This window comes from Syngnathoides biaculeatus, chromosome 9 (genome assembly GCF_019802595.1).
Source record: "Syngnathoides biaculeatus isolate LvHL_M chromosome 9, ASM1980259v1, whole genome shotgun sequence".
NCBI lineage: Eukaryota > Metazoa > Chordata > Actinopteri > Syngnathiformes > Syngnathidae > Syngnathoides > Syngnathoides biaculeatus.
The window spans coordinates 12537089-12557529 of record NC_084648.1 but is presented as its reverse complement, the minus strand read 5'-3'; the positions used below and the strand labels follow the sequence as shown (position 1 = coordinate 12557529).

General features: G+C 41.9%; 1 protein-coding gene across 1 annotated transcript in view; it reads right to left on the bottom strand.

Moving 5' to 3' along the window:
- Nucleotides 1-716: 716 nt before the first annotated feature.
- arhgap10 (Rho GTPase activating protein 10) overlaps nucleotides 717-20441 on the bottom strand; it is a 60857-nt gene continuing 41132 nt past the window's right edge. Inside the window, exons 18-23 of the mRNA XM_061829242.1 lie at nucleotides 17706-17865; nucleotides 12827-12968; nucleotides 10442-10604; nucleotides 5519-5596; nucleotides 2836-2927; nucleotides 717-1657 (exon numbers count right to left, since the gene is read on the bottom strand). Coding sequence (XP_061685226.1) covers nucleotides 1569-1657; nucleotides 2836-2927; nucleotides 5519-5596; nucleotides 10442-10604; nucleotides 12827-12968; nucleotides 17706-17865 — 724 coding nt within the window. The 3' untranslated portion in view covers nucleotides 717-1568. The remainder of the gene's footprint in view (nucleotides 1658-2835; nucleotides 2928-5518; nucleotides 5597-10441; nucleotides 10605-12826; nucleotides 12969-17705; nucleotides 17866-20441) is intronic.

The window sequence follows — 20441 nt, the reverse complement described above, 5'->3', positions numbered from 1 at the left end:
CTAATTCTGTATTTTAAATATAGGAGGCAACATAACATTAACCCTAAAACTGTTTGGGAGCATCACTTGGCTTTCAACATGCGTTACGAAAGATATTTTGCAAGCAATAATTTGGTTTTACACCAAGAAAAACAGACGGGGATACCGTTGTGGGTTAAAAACAAAGTTGCAAGAGACCTTTAAAATTTCGATTTCATAGTTGTGTTGGTTTAGTTCACTATTATTTTTTTTTACATTTTCAGTGTAAGGTTGCAAAAACACAAAATTGTTCTAAAAATCTTCTGATGGTAATGTAATCTGAACCTTTTAATGAGCCATGTAATTTCAATGGATGACGCTGAGTGACCCCAGTGTGTACGTCTGATTTTGCTCAAAGGGGCCAAAGGGGGCGCTCACGGGCTTAGTGTGTTTTCTCAGACACGTCAAAAATGAGAGGGAAAAATGCTTGTCACACACAGGATATCATGATGCAACCAAATAATCTGCCATTTGTCGACCTTGGTCATGAAGGGGTAATATCAAGAACACCTCGATTATCTGTTTGTTCACCAGGGCTAAAATATTAATACTAATACGTGGGCGCCTTCAATCACATGTATGTTCACTCATTCATTACATTACAAAAAAAAAAGGTCATTATTCAAGATTGTTGCTATTTGGTTTATGTTTATGGAAAAACTGATCTGGAAATAACCATTTTGCTACTTTTTCTTTTATAGTTATCAATTTGAAAATTTATTTCACTGCAAGAATACATGTTTAATTCAACATTGGTCGAGAGGGTGCCCCCAAAAAAGGTGTATAAAAACAAATCCAAGACCCTTTACAAATAACAGCATCACCACAAATCAACACTTGAAATGATTGCAACCGTCGGTGACGTTAATTGAAACGACGTGCTCCCACCTTACAACCCTGTGACAAAACTTTGGCATTCTATTCGTCATCACGATCCCATCAAATTAAAATACTGGACTTTATGAGCTTATCAATCATAAAATCTGATTTGTTTTATATTCATTTAAAATGATATGAAATCATTGGACATTGTTTTGCAGGGGTTTCTGCCCAGAAAAAGTAACCAAGCTTTAAAAATAAGCTTAAAAACCATCCCCACCCCACAACAAAAACATAACACTTGGTTCTGATAATAGTAATCTCAATGAAGCTCATCCTGCATTTAAAAAAAAAAAAAAACAACAAAGTACAATTCAGAGAGGGGTGCAATGTTTGGGAGTCTGCTGAAAAAAAAGTGAACCAATTTCATAAAGCTAGTTTTGGAACCCCAAAATGTACGTGCGTCTCATTTCGAACGTGAGGAAAAATGCAACTCTGTTGATTTACGGCCATACATACCCGTTTACATTCAGAACTCGACAAGGCACGTCGGTGGACCAAAATGCTGCTGTGTGAGGGGCGTGAGGGGGTCTCATGGATACCATGTATAAGTGGGCGGAACGAGGAAAAAAAAATGTCCATGGCTTGAGAGAACACGACAGGTGAGAACGAGGCGTATAATAAAAATAAAAAATAAAAAAATATTTCCGTCATTGTGTCCGTTTTGGAGGCTACATCATCTCCACATAGTTCTCAGGGATGAGGCCCCGCTTGCCCTCCAGTTCCCCCTCCAGCCAGCCCGGCTCTCTAGACTGGGTCACTGCAGGAGGAGAGGACATGGAGGAGGGGGTGAGGAAGTAGGGGTAAGGTGTTTAGGGGCACAGGGTGAGATAAAAAGAGCACAGGGAATCAAGTGAGTGTGAGTAACTGTGTAGTCTATATCTACGTTTTTTTGGGTGGTGGGGGGGGAATTGTAGCTGGCTCTTATCTTTTGAAGGACACTTTTATTACACACCTAATAAATAATAAATATGAGCACTTACAGCAGGGGTGTTAAACTCATTTTTGTCGCGGGCCACGTCGTACTTGCAGTTTCCCTTAGAGGGCCGTTATGGTTGGGAAACCATAATAATCCTCAAACGCCTCATCATATTTACACATTAAATTTACGAACCAGTTTTGGAAACAGAAATCAAGGGTAATGGGTTTTTCCATCTATTGTTGTTTGGTAACACAAAAACGCTCGTAATATCTCAACGTTATCATTTTAAGATATGACAATTTGAGATTTTGGTACAGATTTGAACAAAAAAAAATCATGAAGGTTGATACACATGATTTGCCTCCGCGGGCCACATAAAATCATGCAGCGGGCCAGATCATGCCCCCGGCCTTTGAGTTTGACACCGGTGACTAACAGCATAAAAAACATTTTAACAAATCATCACGTGTCAGTATTTTTAAAATACAACAAAAGAGGGCTTTAGGACATCCAATTTAAGACATTTCAAGGCTACTTTCAAGACCTTCCATCCAATATGGAGTGGAGGGGACGATGTGAATTAAATCATAACATTTTAAAATATTTGGTGACAATACTTTGTATATACTACAAAATAGTCTCCCTCGCTTTAAACAAACGGGATTGCTTGTAATTCCTGCAGTTTCAGCGTGATACTGAAATGTTGGAGAAGCATTTTACAGGTGATTATGTCAAAAAAAAAAAAAAAAAAGTGATCACATGCGTTGTGGGACCCATCACTATCAAGATGACAGCAAGCGTACGACAACCTAATTCGAGTTTTCTGTGTGAACGATTAAGGCTTGTTGGTCCTCTGTGTTATGTATGAGATCTGTGTCTCCCACCCATAAGTCCCCCCCCGCCCCGCCTCACCCCTCTTATCTTGCAGTTCGATGGAAGATCAGATCGGGAGTTCGTTTTTCCTCCCAATCCAATATGCTAGCCGGGGGCCGCCGCTATTGCGCGATAACACTTACCGGCGTTGAAAATTGCGCCGACCTGGAAGGAGAGCTCAGAGTCGTGCTCGGCCTCGCAGGGGTACACCGCCTTGGCTTTCCTCCCGATGACACTGAAAAATGGTGGCAATCAGCGAGCTGGCTGGTATTTGGCGGTGTATTACAGAGTGGTTCAATCTGGACCTGAGACCTAATATGTGATCCTGTCTCCGCAAGAAAATGAGGGATGAGCATTTGACTACATTGCCATCCACGCTTGACGACTGATTGAGTGTTCTTGGGGGGTGTAAAGGTGCTTACTCGGTGTGAAACATGGGCCTGTTTAGTATAACACAAGGTGATATTCTCACATGAAACCATCATCTATTCTGTGACCCTGAAGATAAGAAGCTTGGAAAATGGGAGGATGGATGGAGAGATGGATGATGGATGGCTGCAACCGGCGCATATAAAGGTTAGTTATTTTTTTAGCATTTAAAGAGCATTTAAGCTCTGCCTGTCATTCGATGAACAAAGACCACTCAAGAATAGAAGTGAGCCCCAATGTGTATTATCACTACCCCAAGTGGTAATTGGGGCGGCCTTTCGTGGTACTCAAAATTCCAATTGTGCATAATGCGTCTTAAACATTTTAATCCGTTTCAAAACATGTAAAGTACAATTCAGTTATGTGCCAAGTAGAACACACCAATTTGCCACAATTAAATGCTGAAGTGATACATCTCAACTTTGAGACAATATTTGAATGCTGTGGAGGAGCTAAGTTTAGCCTGGCTTGACGGCTATCTAGATATTCCACTAGCTACCCATGCATCCATCCATTACATTTTTAAGGGTAATGCTTGAGATTTTTTTTAAATGGCTCTAAAGCACGGTGGAGCAGCTGGCTTCACAGTTCTGAGGACCGGAGTTCAAACTCCAGCCCCGCCTGTGATGTTTGCATGCTTTCCCTGTTCCTGCGTGCGTTTTCTCTGGGCACTCTGGTTTCCTCCCACATCCTAAAGACATGCACTAATTGGAGACTCTAAATTGCCCCTAGGTGTGATTGTAAGAGCAACTGTTTTCTGTCTCCATGTGCCCAGCAATTGGCTGGGTACCGGTTCTGGGTGTAGCCCGCCTTCTGCCCAGTGACAGCTGGGATAGGCTCCAGTCCTCCCGCAACCCTTGTGAGGATAAGAGGCTCAGACAAAGGATGGATGGATGGCTCTAAAGTGTTCTGGGACCAGAGTTGGAGGAAATTATGGCATTTAAACTGTAAATACTGGGCAAAGTTTATAAAACAGTGGTGACGCCGGCCATAATGTATGAATTAGAGACGATGGCACTGAGGAAACAACAGGAAGCAGAACTGGAGGTAGCAGAAATGAAGATGTTGAGGTTCTCGCTCAGTGAGCAGGTTGCATAGGATTAGAAATGAGCTCATTAGAGGGACAGCCAAAGTTGGATGTTTTGGAGACAAGGTTGGAGAGAGCAGACTTCGATGGTTTGGACATTTTCAGAGGCAAGAGAGTGACTATATTGGTAGAAGGGTGCTGAGGATGGAGCTGCCAGGCAAAAGAGCGAGATGAAGACGAAAGAAAAGGTCGATGGATGTTGTGAGGGAGGACATGAGCACAGTGGGTGTTAGAGAGGAAGATGCATGAGATAGGCTGGAAAAAGATGGAAAAAGATGACATACTGTGGTGACCCCTGATGGGACAAGCCGAAGGAAAAAGAAGAAGAAGAAACTCTAAATACAGACAACTTTAAACATTTCATGGGCGGTGTCAATTTCCCATATTTTTCACTATTTGCGGGAGGTCTTGGTCACGTTAACCTGCCACAATGGAAGGACAGCTATCCCATTCTTATCTGATTTTAATCCACGGGCGGTCCAGGCCTCATTTCGTATATCTGAGGATATCGTTCGGATTCCCGTGAATTTTCTTCCCTGCTTTATCCTGGTGTCGACGCATTTGCCGAAAACTTTCTGAACTGTGTCCTTTGAATTCTGAAGTGCATTCATACCAAAACTCGAGTCAAAATAATTAAAACATAGAGCTGAGAATTCTGAATTTGGCTTGCATAAAAACAGAAGTAGAGTGATGCTTTACTTTCCTTGGAAAGATAAAAAAAACAAAAACACATTTGGCTGTTTTGCCTGCCATCGCAAAGTGTTATCTTCAACCCAGCAGCATTGCCAGGTAGACGCCGTGCGCTTCCATCTCGGGGCACGGTCGATAAATATTTCATATTCTTTTCTTGCAGAGCCACAACAACGCGCAATGAGGAAGGAGAGGAGGGGAAAAAATGAACTGGAAAGCAACAGGCAGAGAGAGAGAGAGAGAGAGAGAGAGAGAGAGAGAGAGAGAGAGAGAGAGAGAGAGAGAGAGAGAGAGAGAGAGAGAGCAAGAGCGAGACTGCACGTTAACATTTTTGATAAACATGTTCCATTTGTGTTGATAACATTAATGGACTGGCCAAAGACTGCCTGACCTGCTTATAATTTTCTGTGTCACATCTAAAAGCAGTCAAATGAGGTCACAATTTCAACACAGTGCACTCAAAATGGCAAATGGGCTTTTAGGTGCCTCACATTTGGGGAAAAAAAAGGGACCGTGGTTGATGCTCGTGCTCCGTTCGCGTGACATGCAAATAGCGGCGAAATTGAGGGACAACCTAATGAGCAAGAATGGAAGGAAACAGGTCTTTTTTTTTTTTTTACCTTTCTAGTGGCTTTTCTTTGTCAGGTGTGAAGACATTCTGGCCTTCTCCTAACCAGGCGGCTGCTGCCATGGATGGCCTATGGAACAATATAGTACATCTTAACGTCGCAGTACAAACTGCACACACAAGTGTTATACGACTGGGAAAACCATACATTTGGCTATACAATTTGGCATTTTTTTTTCGACAGAAAGTGACATCAGAAAGTTATATTAACCATCTTTAACTGTTTAAATTATTCAGCATGGATAGAAAGAGCAAAGAATGGCAGACGCCTCGTTGTTATGGCGACGAGCATGAAACTTCCACAGTGCTTCAACTCAGATGAAGAAATACAGCCAACTACAGTACTGGAGGTTCAAGTGTGATGCACATTCAACCTGGCAACGACCAAATGACTTGGACTCCATTAATTAGAGCACATGTACTTCTTTAAAACTGGTGACCACATGTCGGCATTGCAGTGCTGTGCCTAAGTTTGACACCAACATCAAAGTCGTTGCTTTAGTAACAGCAGATGACCCAAAAAGTGTGTGTTTGGGGGGGGGGGGGGGTAATGTCAAGTGCCAGATGTAGAAAAGCAGCCCCAGAAACTGAATTTTGCTCCAACATTGGCGGCAAAACCTTCATTTGTTTGCAAGTTGTATTTTCATTGAATATTATTTTGAAAGAAATTATGCACAACAGTGGAACCCCGCTATTCGCAGGGGATGGGGACAGAGGCGGACCCCGAATGCTAAAAATCTGCAGATAATTCACAGCAATCATAATTGCAAAAAAAAAAAAAAAAAAATCCTGAATAAACCATCAATAATAATTTTGTTATCTCTCTGTTTGAGTCAAACCATTAGATTTTTTGTTTTCTCTGGTTTGCGTCCCGTTCCCCAAAAGACAACTATTCCGTTCTGAGACACTAAACACGGTAGTAACCATAGTTACAATTTGAAAGGCTAAAACTAACCCTCTGAAATGATATCACGGTTTATCGGTAAACCGCTTCATCCCTAATCCGGAGCATCAGTGGCTTCAGATGTGCTTTACATCACCCGCTGTCAGAACCGCCGATTCCTTGGGCGTGAACGTACAGGACCAGGCGGGGGGTCCAGGTAAATGCTGAGTTGGAAGCAAAGGGAGCGCGAGTCGAAGCCAGGCGTCCCTCTGCGCTCCATGTCTGCCCCGGGGCCAGCGCTAATACATCACATAATGGGGAAATTGCTGCCTATCTGCCGCTCCCATAGAGACACTAATCAAGGGAATTAGGGGGAATGGCTGGGGAGGGGGCTGGAGGTTGAGAGGATGCGAGGTTACCTTGTAACCGATGGAGGAGATAGATGGCCGGAAGTTGCAGGAATATTCTGCATGGCTGTCTCATTTTGGGTTGCCTGACCTGTCCGTAACCAGCGGTGGCTGCTGTGTTGAGACAACGCTCGAGGGTGATTTATAGCTCCGCAGCGGCACTGGCCCACTGCGGGACTCAGCTGCACCACATCGGCATGGGGTGGGGACAAAACGCCGCCGTGTAGCAAATCCACTCATTAACCTGGACCCTGCCACAATCCCGGTCTGCCTGGGTCACAGTCGTGAGGGTCAGATGAAGGGAAAGTCGCCACCATCCATCCACGTTGCCCTACGTAGGACGATTAAAACCATCTACATAGATCTACACTTAGCCTAACACCTAGCGGGCACGTAGCTGCCCTAGAAATAAATGCGTTAAGTGCGGCGGCGGCAAAATGGATTCATCTGGAATAAAAAATTGCAGTCACAATTACGGTTAAGCCAAGGCGAGGGAAATCGTTCCCTGCCGCTGCTCTGGTGGCAAAAATAGCAACAAGCTTTTTCAATGGCTCATCTTTTGTTTCTCTCCATCAGTGAGCGAGCTAAGCTTCTTTGGTAAACACGATTAAAATGCAGTAAATAAGGTGGTTTAGGAACATTTGGTAGATGGTGTAGAAAGTCCATGATATGATAATATTAAATATGTACAGTAACTGCCCCTAAACATGTTCAGAAGTGCCTCTAGTCGTAGTTCAAACAACAAACTGGTCCCAAACGAGTTTTGTATCTTTTCAAACTTATAAACAAACAAATAATGGCTTTGGTAAAACACACTAGATATGCCCGTGTATAAGCACATGCTGCAAAGACTCTTTGAACTTTCCAATAACAATAACCGCCTGTGTGGAGTTTGCATGTTCTCCCCGTACCTGCGTGGGTTTCCTCCAGGCACTCCGGTTTCCTCCCACATCTCCGAAACCTGCAACATTAATCGGACACTCTAAATTGCCCCTATGTGTAATTGTGAGTGTGGCTGTCTGTCTCTATCTGCCCTGTGATTGGCTGGCAACCAGTCCTGGGTGTACCCTGCCTCCTGCCCGTTGACAGCTGGGATAAGCTCCAGCACTCCCCGCGACCCTTGTGAGGATAAGGGGGAAAGAAAATGGATGGAGGGTATCATGTGGCATTTCAGGGCATGACAGAGAAAACATTTGCAAATAGGTTTATAGTTAGGAGTTAGTTTTTCATGTGGCTAGTTGATATTGCAAATTGGTTTCGCAAACTGTAAAAATGAAATCGAAAATTACCCAGATTCTGGAAATAGTAGTTTATTTTAAGAAGGTTTCCACAGTGAGAAAAAAAAGATCTCTATAATACTGTACATTATGAAAACACACAATGATGACAATGTAAAGAATTAAAACAGTTTTTGACACGTTTTGGTTCAATTCAATGGACATCGTGTTCCTCCTTGTGGTTGGGAAGTAGTGTAATCCAGACGAGTATATGTAAAGACGGTCAGTCCTCTGGAAGCCACAGTAATATTAGTAGTTCTTCACAGAGGATAAATAACATGTGCCTGTGGGTAGGGCTGCAAGATATATCATTTGAGCATCGTCATCGAGATGACCATTGCGAGACCTTAATGCTATTGGGCGACATCAGCGCTGTGTTGAAAGGTTGTCGTTCATACGTTACATTACAAGGAAGGTGCAACAAAAATAAAAAATTCTAGACTTTCCATTTTGGCATTGTAAGGCCAAATCACTTGTCGTGGATTATGTCGGCAATCGTTGGTCACACTATCAGTCGTTTTATCAGCCATGACAGCAAATCAGACCAATAACTAGACTACATTCTTGTAGTCTGGTCCAGGCACAAGGCACACACCGCAGTGTGTGCCGTTTAAATTAATGCGCTTAAATATAGATGTATTAATGCATATTACGTTAAAATGTTTAAAATTACACTGATTCAACATGGTACTAATTTGAGTCAGTGTCAGTGTATGGCCTGTCAGACTTTTCTGCAGCACTAAATTATTTCACTTTCCAAAGTTACCTTCCTGTAGATAAGACATTCATGAGGGCAGTAGAGCAGTTTTCAGTTCTTTTTTTGGCTCAAGCTGGAGCAGAAGCTTCGGGTTGCAGGCCCCCCGGAGCGGCGCATCTCGCTAACAGGTCTCCACTGTCACGCCTGTACGTCAATTGATGAGTGAACAAAGCCGAGGTGACACCCAGTGACATATGGCGGAAGTCTTCATAAAGGGACAGGGGCTGCGGCGATGAGGGAGTAAACAAGATGAATATCTGGCCAATGTCAATACGATTTACACGACCGACGCGTGGCCACCTGTCGGCCGAGCAAATAAGAGCAGAGATTTAAGACCTCCTCCCGGCTCGCTTGGCTTCCGTCTTTCCAAAACCACGTCACACAAGTTGGATTGAGGAAAAAAACAAAATAGCTACAGACCTGCCAACCTTAGTGTAATTTCAGACTAAAACACCAACCCTAAAGTTTCTTACTCAGTCAATGATTGATTGATGGATGGACAATCTTTCATTTAATGATTTAGGACATTCTTGCTATCTTAAGTTTTGAATGTCGATAAATCTGTTCCGGTTCCTGCACTTTGTTTTCCATTTTGTTCCCATGAATGTTAAGCGAATAATGTCCTTAAGCACAAGGTACCATCATAACTATGATTTGCATCACTACAGCAGGAAAATAACTCCATCGTAACTGTGTAGTATTCATTCACTTTCCGTACCAATTATCCTCCTTAGTGTCATGGGTGTGCTGGAGCCTATCTTAGCTAACTCTGGGCGAGAGGCAGGGTGCACCCTGTGGCTGGTTGACAGCGGCAGGGTGCACCCTGTGGCTGGTTGACAGCCAATCGCAGGGCATATATAAACAACCACTTGCACTCAGATTCACATCTACAATTTAGTCTCTTCAATGAACCTACTGTGCAGGTTTTTGGGATGTTGGAGGAAACCGGAGTTCCCGCAGAAACCCCAAGCAGTCACGTGGACAACATGCAATCTCTACACAGGTAAGGCCGCACTTGAAGCCGGGTTCTCGGAATTGTGAGGCAGATGTGCTAATAAGTCAGCCAGTTTGTAGTAGCTGTAGAAATGTGGAATACAATTTTCTGCTACCAGTTTCCAGCTTTTATGTTTGATTTTAAAGGTCATCGTTCCCGTTTACACAAAACATAAGCGCTATTGCATTTCATTCACTTGAATGTGAACCGAACTGTAACCTTAAAAGCAAGGTACTTACCAAACTGTGATTTTTGGTGTACTGTTAAACCCCTTGTATGTACTATCGCGTCAGAATAGTATAATAATGGGTTAGCGAAGGTCTCCTGCATATCTTGCAAGGCAGACACGCAAGAAGAGTGGGGTCAGAATGAAAGAGGAAGCACATAATCTTCCCTCTGTCAGGCACTGATGGGAGCCAACGAAGGACGAGCGGGTAAAAGATTTCAAGGTGAATACACCGACATGACGCAGCAGAAGAAGGATGTGAAGCGTGAACCAACAATTCATCTGTCGCATCGACATTCAGGACGACATTCACGGGCCCGTGGTGTGGGCGGGTGGGGTAAGGGGGCAGGAGGTTTGTGGGGCTGACTCACCTGGAGTTGTTGCCGCCCGAGGAGACACTGGTGCAGAGAGGCACACACTCGCTTCTCTCCGGCGGCGTAGTCTCTGACGCCGAGGCGGACGAGGACTGCGACGACACCGACTCGTTGCTGCCCATCGACGTCCCGTCTGTGGCGAGGTTGGAGTTGTCGCAGGCTGATGACACGAATGTGAAGGGAAAAAAACAAAACAAAACATTAAAATGCGTTTTCTTAATTTACAGTCTTGCCGAGTAGCTCCTCCGAGTAGCTCAAGCTCCTGTTATGAGAGATGAATAATTTATCAATAAGTATGGAAATTCTACATCAAGTGGCGACGTAATGAATAAGCCTCGTGTCAATAGTTAGAGCAACAGGGGGAATAATAATGCATCTCATCTCAGGATCTTAAGAAACAATTAGTTATTTTCTGAGTATTGATTTAAAATGTGGCCTCTTCTATGTTACATTACAAGGAAAGTGTCAGAAAAATAAAAAATGCTAGACTTTCCATTTTGGCATTTTAAGGTGAAATCCCTGGTCGTGGATTACATTGACAATTGATGGTCACACTATCAGTTGTATTTCAGCCATGACAGCAAATCGGACCAATAACTGTACAAAAATGTCACCAAAAGTACATGCTGTTAACCGCAATTTAGGAGGGGACGTATTGAAAATCCACAATATAGAAAGATTTCTTTTTCCTTTAAAACAGCATAAATGAATTTCAAAATAAAAAAATAACCATCAAATTTAAATAAAATGCTCTACTGTGTTTTGTTTTGTTTACATTGATTTTCTCTATTGCGTTATGTTGGCGAGTCTGCGTTCTGACTGACAGGAAGCAGCACTTGATCAACAAGCTACAGAATTACACTTGTTTGTCCGGATCTGTGTATGTGGCACATGCAGTGGAGACACTGCTGAATACAAAATGTCAGATCTTCACCCAGGGTTAGGGGTTAGCTCTCAAGTCATGGACGGGTAAACTATATAAATTAGTGCCATTATTACATCACAGTCCAGTTCATTTAAGAATGGCTCACTCAGAGACATATTTTAAGAAATGTTCCAACCAAGAGTAGAAAAGTGAATTAAAAAAAAAAAAAAAACTTTTTCCATCGGCTGTCCCCTTTGAAGCAAAAGTCTATGTTCCATTTCTAACAGAATTAGCTGTGACATCAAAACACTATATTACTGTCTAGGAGATTTTTGGATGACCTGTATCTAAGAGTGGGATTTTACTAAAATGCTGGCAAAAGCTCCGTCATGGCCTGACAACAAACTCTGATTGACCTCGGCAACCTGTTAACGTTTGTGACATAAACATGACGTAAAACAAGCCAAAAAATGTGCAAAGTCAAGCAGATCGGACACATGTAGCATCACACGCACATGCAGACGCAGACTCGTGTTTTAGCCGCCTTAAATTTCCTCTAACCAGACAACGTCGTCTAAATCCATTATCAGGGGGCGCTTCAAAAGCTTAAAAAGGGATTACAACGGGTAACCCAGATATAAACATTTGCCTATGTGAAGCTTTAGACGAGTCCGGTCCACTTTAACGACAGCACAAAAACTAAGAACACACACAAAAAAGAGATGAGGTAGTGAAATGTATCACACATAAAAATGTATTAATTAACTAGAGACTAGTGAGTGTCTGCAGTTCTGTCATTAATGCAGTTTCAAAAATAGCAACGTGTCAGCAAAACTAAGCGTACATCTAAAAACGGTTGTGGAGTCAATAATGAATGGGATCAAGTCAATATGTCTGTAATGCACCAAATCTCAACCCTAGTTATCTAAGAGTACTTTCGTCACTGAGCAGAGGTACAAATTTAATATTTGTAATCTTTGAAAGTATTTAAGAATAACAAAATGCTAATCTACAAAATTAAATTATCTCAATTTCTTCAAAATATAGCTAATTCAAATATCCCCAGACTCTGGTTCCTTATCAGTGTAGTAACTAAAACATTGCTGAATATTGATTGCCTTTGACGTGAGCTTTAAATGTACTTTTTTTTTTTCTCTTGGTGCTGTGCCTTTCACTCATCTTTAATAACCACTGGTTTTGTTTAGGCCCTGTCTCATGTTATGACGACCACAGTTAATATATTCTAAGAATCATTGTTCTCTCTGCAGACGATTTGACTTCAAATAAATAGGTTTGCCGTCTTTGTCCAAAAATGACTTTAACCAGATACGAAAAGCATTAGCATGCTTCCGGTGCACTACAAATCAATGCAATATCATACAGGCTACTGTACGTCAAAACTCTGAGACGCTTAAAACAAATCAAACTGAAATGATTTGATTGGTGCATTCAACCATCTGCAATCGTTCAAATCTTGTGTGCATGGATACAGATGGTAAGATGGGCGCATCGCCTACCGGTCTGAATATCCATAACTTGTGGATTGTAGACAGCCAGAGGACGGCTCTGTCGATTCAGCTTCTTGGACTGCCTCGTGGGTGCGGAGAAGACCGGGGCGGTGGGTGAAAGAGGGCATGACTCCGGAGCGTCTGTAAAGATCTGAATACACAATGCAAAGATGAGCTGAAGTTGCCTGCTAGAGTCTCTGTACCAGTACTCGTATGCATGCGTGTGTTGTGTTGTCAAAGCATGACCAAAACATTGCTTGATTTACAAAAAACACAAGGAGATATAATATTTGTTAATGCCCTGCTGAAATGGGAAAACTGAAAACTAAAAAAAATTCAGTCTTGATTTTTGCCAGATTATTGGTTATGATGGTGAAAATAATTTTCTCTGGCCAAGCACAAGCACATCCTTAGCAGCTGCCCGAAAGCATTGGGGGAGGGTCATTATCACCGCTGGCATGACAAAGTGCTTGAAGGCACCAGTAGAAGTCACCTCCATAGCTGTAAGCTAACAACACCAAAAGCGCAAGTACCCCACTTAAAACACAAGTGGAACAATGTTGCTGGGACACAACCTAGGGTTTCATAAGTCACCTATGGGCTGGACATGATGGTGAAAGACTTGAAATCCCTAATTATTTCATACTAGGATGTTATCTCTTATAATAATATATTTCATTTACAATGTTAAAGGTTTGGCAGAGAAATATGTTAGAATAGTACAGGACATATATGAGGGCAGAAGAACAGCGGTGAGATGTGCCGTAGGTGTGTCAGAAGAATTTAAGGGGGAGGTGGGACTGCATCAGGGATCCACCCTGAACCCCTTCCTGTTTGCGGTAGTAATGGACAGGCTGACAGATGAGGTTAGACTGGAATCCCCTTGGACTATGATGCTCGCAGATGATATTGTGATCTGCAGTGAAAGCAGGGAGCAGGCGGAGGAACAATTAGAAAGATGGAGGCACGCACTGGAAAGGAGAGGAAGGAAGATTAGCTGGAGTAAAACAGAATATATGTGCATGAATGAGAGGGGCGGAGGAGGAAGAGTGAAGTTCCAGGGTGAAGAGACAGTGAGGGTGGATGACTTCAAATACTTGGGTTCAACAATACAGAGCAATGGAGAGTGTGGTAAGGAAGTGAAGAAACGGGTCCAAGCGGGATGGAACAGTTGGCGGGAGGTGTCTGGTGTTCTATGTGACAGAAGAGTCTTGGCTAGGATGAAGGGAAAAGTCTATAAAACGGTGGTGAGGCCGGCCATGATGTACGGATTAGAGATGGTGGCACAGAACAGGTTGGATAGGATTACAAATGAGCTGATTAGACGGACAGCCAAAATTGGATGTTTTGGAGACAAGGTTAGAGAGAGCAGACTTAGATGGTTTGGACATGTTCAGAGGCGAGAGTGATTATATTGGTAGAAGGGCGCCGAGGACGGAGCTGCCAGGCAAAAGAGCGAGAGGAAGACCAAAGAAAAGGTTGATGGATGTTGTGAGGCAGGACATGAGGACAGTAGGTGTTAGAGAGGAAGATGCACGAGATAGACTCAGATGGAAAAAGATGGCACGTTGTGGCGACTCCTAACGGGACAAGACGAAAGGAAAAGATTTACAATGTTAAAGGAAAGGTGATAAGATTCAAAGTATTTGAAAGGAACTTAATGATCTGAAGGTTGTTGCGACCTTAGAAAACGAAGAAAACAGTGGGTAATGCACTGCACAAGAGGGCAAATGTAGGTTTACTAATGAACAGCTGTAACATTCAGAGGAGGCTGTGGTCAAATGATACCAAAATTGAACTATTTCACACGCTTCACATGCCACTCCAATTTCCAAGCGTCATGAATGCAGCAAATGATGCGAATTCAGGATTTTTTTTTCCAGACTTTTGCTAACATTGCAAGCTGAAGCATTCCTTTTTTGAATAATGCATGAATCTCCAGGCATGTGCAAGAAGTGCATATCTATAATGGTGCACAATTTGATGCTGATCCTTGGAGCCGAGAGACATCCTAGTTGAAAAATAAAGTTTCTCCTGACAAATGTTACTCAAGTAAGTGTCCTCTTTAGGGAAACTGGCCCTGGTCTCTGATAGAATAAAACAAACGAGATTCCGGACTAAGGAGGGTTAGTCTCGAGCAGTGTTTACATGTAGACTTCAGAAGTGAAGTTTAAAGAGAATAGGTGCGCAAAGAAGAGAGGAAGCCTCAGCAGCAGAGCCTGCGAGAGCATCACAGAGATGAGAAGGAGGGCGGTGGGAGAAAAATGGCGGTGGGGGGTGGAGGGTGGTGGGGAGCTGCAGTGAGAGAAAGTGGCAGAGAAAACGCGTGCGCGAGTGTGAACAGGCGAGGCAGACACACGGGGGGATGGCATGAGAGAGAAAGTTTGTTGGAGCAAGGCAGACAGGGAGAGAGAAAGAAAAAAAAGTGAGAAATTGATATGGCTGAGACTTTGGGCTGCCTCTCTCTGGGCAGATGGAGGTGAATGTAAAACGCGGCTGCTCTGCTATCGGAGGGTATTGACAGTCTGAAGTTGGGCTCTGGCTGTGTGGAAAGTTTCTGTCTGTCAGTTAGTCGGTCCAAATCTCCGCACTCCCAGCTTCCAAAAGGCCCTCGCTGCATTCTAACCAGGGATGGGCACTGCACGTCAATGTAGCTGATTTTGGATCAGGAAGAGTTTTGTCAATCAATGTTGAATCAACAAGTTTGCCCTATTTCAGCAAACACTCTCTGGGGGGTGTGTATTTACCCAACTATACAGCTATTTGCAGGTAACTTGAGGTCAAAGGTCATCTCTCAGTCAGGATGTATCATGAGTTTTTCAGTGCATAGCTGTAGATACACTCCACTTCTTATTTTTTAAAATGTGCCCGTATGCCAGTCATTCTTAATGTTGCTTTGTTGAATTCACATAACCACCATAAGCACATTGAGTTTCTCCATCTACCAATCGTCCAAAAATCATGGAACCACTATTATTTATACGGGACGCATGCAGAGGGTAAGCCGAGATGTAATGTTAGCACGGATTGTGGTATTTGCTGCTGTCATGCGCTACACCACTGCACTTATTGGCAAAGTGTAATTCTGCCGTTTGGTGATGAAACGCTGCCTCCCACATGAGAAAATGCAATTGAATTTTCCTGGATCCTCTCTTTATGGTTAAATTAGTGGTGGCTATTCATTTGCAGTCTGAACGTGAAAGGAAGTCTGTACGCATCTCCTACCTTCTTCTATTACACCACAAAAAGAGGCTTCTGTCAAGTTGTTGCAGTTGACTTTTTTTTTTTATAGTTTCCATTGATGGCTATAGAAGTCAAAGATCCATTATTGGTGGAAAGGCTGACAATGACTAAATTAAGGGTCTTTGGAATAAGTTATTGGGGGGAAAAAAAACACAACACAAAAGACATGTATTTTCATGAAAAAATTTTGATTGATGTTGAATATAATGTAATTTTTATCTCTAAAGCAACAGTTTTTTTTTCCCCCGTATGCTTTTATTTAATTTAATTTTTATTCATTTATTTATTTATTTATTTTTAAACAGCAGTGGAGCTCTCCAGTATTTCACTGTAGATTTGCAAAAATGGAGATTTCCCCTTACATCTTGCATTTAATGAGGCCGGATAAAAAAAAAAAAAAAAAAAAAAAAACGAAAAGAGGAAAACCACACACACAACTCTAAAAGCTCTCAGTTGGCATCCCGTTGGATCTCAGCGAAGCTCCAAACAGATTAGAAAACTAATCTAAAACCTTTCCTCTTCCCTCCTCTGAGGTTCTACACCAAGTAACAATGCTCCAAGAGATTATGCGATCAAATGAACACGTAACCATATTACACATTCAAATCAGTGTTCAATATCTGAGATTCAGATTGATGTTTGAGGCCGCCAAGACTGAGGGAAAACACCCTCAGAGTGAGCGTTTGGACGCTTTGTGTTTCATTTCCCCTTAATTGAGGGTTCCAGGCATGGAAAAATAGGAATGGCGTGAGTCATCAACGAGTTAGAAAGTGAAAATGTGGTGAACACTAAGGTCAACTAAATTCTGTAACATTTGTTTTTTTACGAGGACTTTTAAGAGAAATATACTGAACTCCCACTATATTGCAATGCACTGACCCACGATGGTGTGGATTTTTGGGTGGGACCTATCGACTCGCCAGCCACAGAAAACTAAACTAAAACTAAAAATTAAAATGTAGTGAAAAGATTATGTACTGTATGTATGTAATAAACCTATGAGCTACCTCACGGGATTTTCTATTCTTTGTGATCCGCCCCTTGTAACAGCATATTTTCAGATAGAAAACTTTTTGTTTTCTTTTAAATAGGGATACATCCATACTGCACATATACTTGTAATGACTCCCAAAAAAATCTGCATAGCACTCTACCAGCCTGAAAAAAAAATTCCCAGCCAGGTCGAGCATAGGAGCCATGTCAGCAGTGTGGAGATACTTTAAGGTTTAGTATAAAGATACAGATTTATTAAGACTCAAGAGATTATCTGTTACATCAATCCTGAATTCACGGATATGCTTTGGGAAGAACGGAGTTACACATCCACTGTATCGAGAATGCTTTATTTTAATAACACCTATATACCGTACTTCCTAAGGGTATTTTATTCACAGCACTTAATAATGTATAATATTTTCTATACGTTAAATGCTTGCAAATTGTGTCATATGAACCGATATCCTCTGCGATAAAACTGGGAACCACTGTACTCCAAAACTGAGGCGTCGAGAGAGAACAATGTGTGCTTCTCTGCAAACAAAGCTTGTCAAAAAAATTCAAGAAAAGAGAATGTTGGCTGCTTATGAAGTTTTCATTTAGCTGTCATCCACATTCATCTGAAATCCCTGCCCTAGAGTGTTTTTACCTTCTCTTGGTGCTCAATAAGGATCTCCACCACGATGTTCTGGAACTTGAGGTCCATGATGGCCGCCACCGTGTCCTCCTGTGGCCTCATCAGGGTTGGGCCAAACACCACGCCCAGATTGGCCACAGTCATAAGATTCTGCTTGCTATGGGCGGCCACGCTGTAGTTTATATAACACATCAGTTAGAAAAAAATGGTGTCTTCCAGCTAACAAAATCAACAGAAATGAAAATGAGTGTTAAGGGAAACATTTTTTTTTTGCCCCTCCACAATTTAAAACAGTTCTCTTATCTCTTAACATCTCAGTGACATGCTTACACCAGTATAACCAAAGGATGAAGAATTACGGTAGCCTTTTTTTTTGTCTTGTTGCTTTCTGCCCCTTTGGAACATATGCACTTAAGGAGTTAAAAATGAAGGGGATTAGGGTTAGAAAAATTGGGTGTGCAGCAGGGGTGCCCAGAACTTAATACCTCAAGATCTACTTTTCAAGCAGGCAGCCTCTCGCAAGCTACCGACGACAGGATGGAGGGTGGGGTGATGGGGGGAGGAGGGCGAATGAAAATGATGCTCCCAAACTGTTTTAAGGTTAATGTTATGTTGCCTCCGATATTTAAAATACAGAATTAGCTTTATGCACACAGTATTGTCTGTGCTTTCATCCTGGATCAGGCTGTGCTAAGGTGGAATTTTAAAATTATACACTATCTCATCCTGCACTTTCTCTTTTGGCTTCAGACCAGACCTTTCCCACTAAAGAAAAGAGAAAATCTCATCCAGTTTAACCACCTTTTCTTCGATTATTCACATACTCTGACAGTCATTGCATCTTAAAACAACATTATTTATTTTTTTTAACTTTCTCCATTAATATCGAAAGTAAACATAGGCAGCATGTCTAGCTCATTTTTGCTCTATGTTGCCCAAACTGTGTTGCTAACTAAAGCAGCGGTGGTGGACGATGTCTTACATACAAAACATATTGATGGGCTGCGTAAGTACTTTAACTTTTTTTTTTGGGGGGGGGGGGGGTAAAGTAGGAAACAGAGTGTGGCGGAGCAGCGTTTTTTTTAGAGAAAGTTCCGTGTGCTGCCTAAAGAAAGCAGTGGCTTCCTCTTTTCATTTTTGAGAGCACGTATGTGAATTGTGCCTTGGATGTCACAACCAGTCATCCCTCACTCATTGAATCACATTGCAAAATCCCACAAACTGAATAGCTGTTATACTTTCAATTTGCATTGGATTATTTTTTTTGTGCACGCAACACAGAATATCTGCAAAGAGACTGCATCAGAGGTGCACAATTGCGCACGTGCGGAGTTTAGAGGAAACATTGGCTGATGTTTTTTTTTTTTTAAATGTTTTTAATTTTGGCACGCCGTCCCGAGATTGACCAGTCGATCGCAATCAACGCATTGAGCACCCCTGGTGTACAGTCTATCACAGGGGTCGGAAACCAGTAGCTTATTTAAGGTCTGCATCTGGCTCACAGAGACAGATCTTAGCTGAAAATTCCCAACATGATAAACAATGACTAATTCCACTGACATTTTAAAAGAAAACATTACAGAAATCACAGGGCTGAAAATAGCATTCAAAATATAAATTCTCATCCTCTTCATTTTCTATCACAATGTGGGTGGCTAAAGTCAAGGCCATCCGTCCTTCTGGGTACAGGAGGGTCAGACTGTATTTTTATTGGATAAGATTGTAGCCAAGCCGGGTCGTTGTGAGGTCAAGTGTGAGCTTCCCTCTTTTTAATCAGTCAATTAGCTTTTCACAAAAAAAAAGATGCGATTGCAGTACATTTCAGCACGAACGGACGGAGGAATTAGCATTTGTGAAGATATTATATTCTCAAATGTCTAATATGAAATGATAAAATTTAATTACTGAAATGGTCAAATATAAAGCGGCACTTCGTTACACTATATTCGCATCAAAATATCCACAACAAGATGGCTGAAATCCAGAAAAGAAAAAAAATGAATTGAAAAAAAAAAGTTAGTAGATTGACATGTCTAATTAGACTTACTTTACCAAACAGAAATAAAAACCTTTAGGGGTTTAATTTTTTGTTATTTATTTTTCAACCTTTATCAGACACCCAGTGCGGAGAGTCAAGCTTGAAATTCCTCTTTGAAATGGTAAAATGCTAAGAGATGGCAAAAATTCAGATTCCAAATTAAAGCACATAAAATCCTGGATGCTTGCACGACAGGTGGTCAAATGAATTAGTTAAGTACTGTATGACTAATAAATCAGCTATCCATATTAAGGTTCCCCCGTCATATCTATTTTACAAAGCATATAATAAAGTTTTATATGAAATTGGTAGCTGGTGTTAGGAGGTATAAAAACTGGAGGAAAAGCTGTGTTTTGAAGAGATTTTTTTTTAAGACAGGTGAAAGGATTTCACAGTTAAATTCTGCTGCAGTGCGGCGCATCTGGAGGGGAAACTGCTTCTTAAATAGCTCCTGATGATTCCTTTGAAGACAAAAACGCCAGTGACAACTCGCATTTATAACATCTCCGAAACCATTGCAGATAGGGGTGTGAAATTTTTGGCTTTGCTTCCATTCCCCTGCAGGACATGCACACACGCCAACTTCAGGAAATAAAGGGAAAAAAAAATGCATGTATATATATATTTATATATATTATAAACACACGTGCACACACGCACACACATACACAGAGTCTCTCCAGTCTGGAGAATTTCACGCCGGATAATCC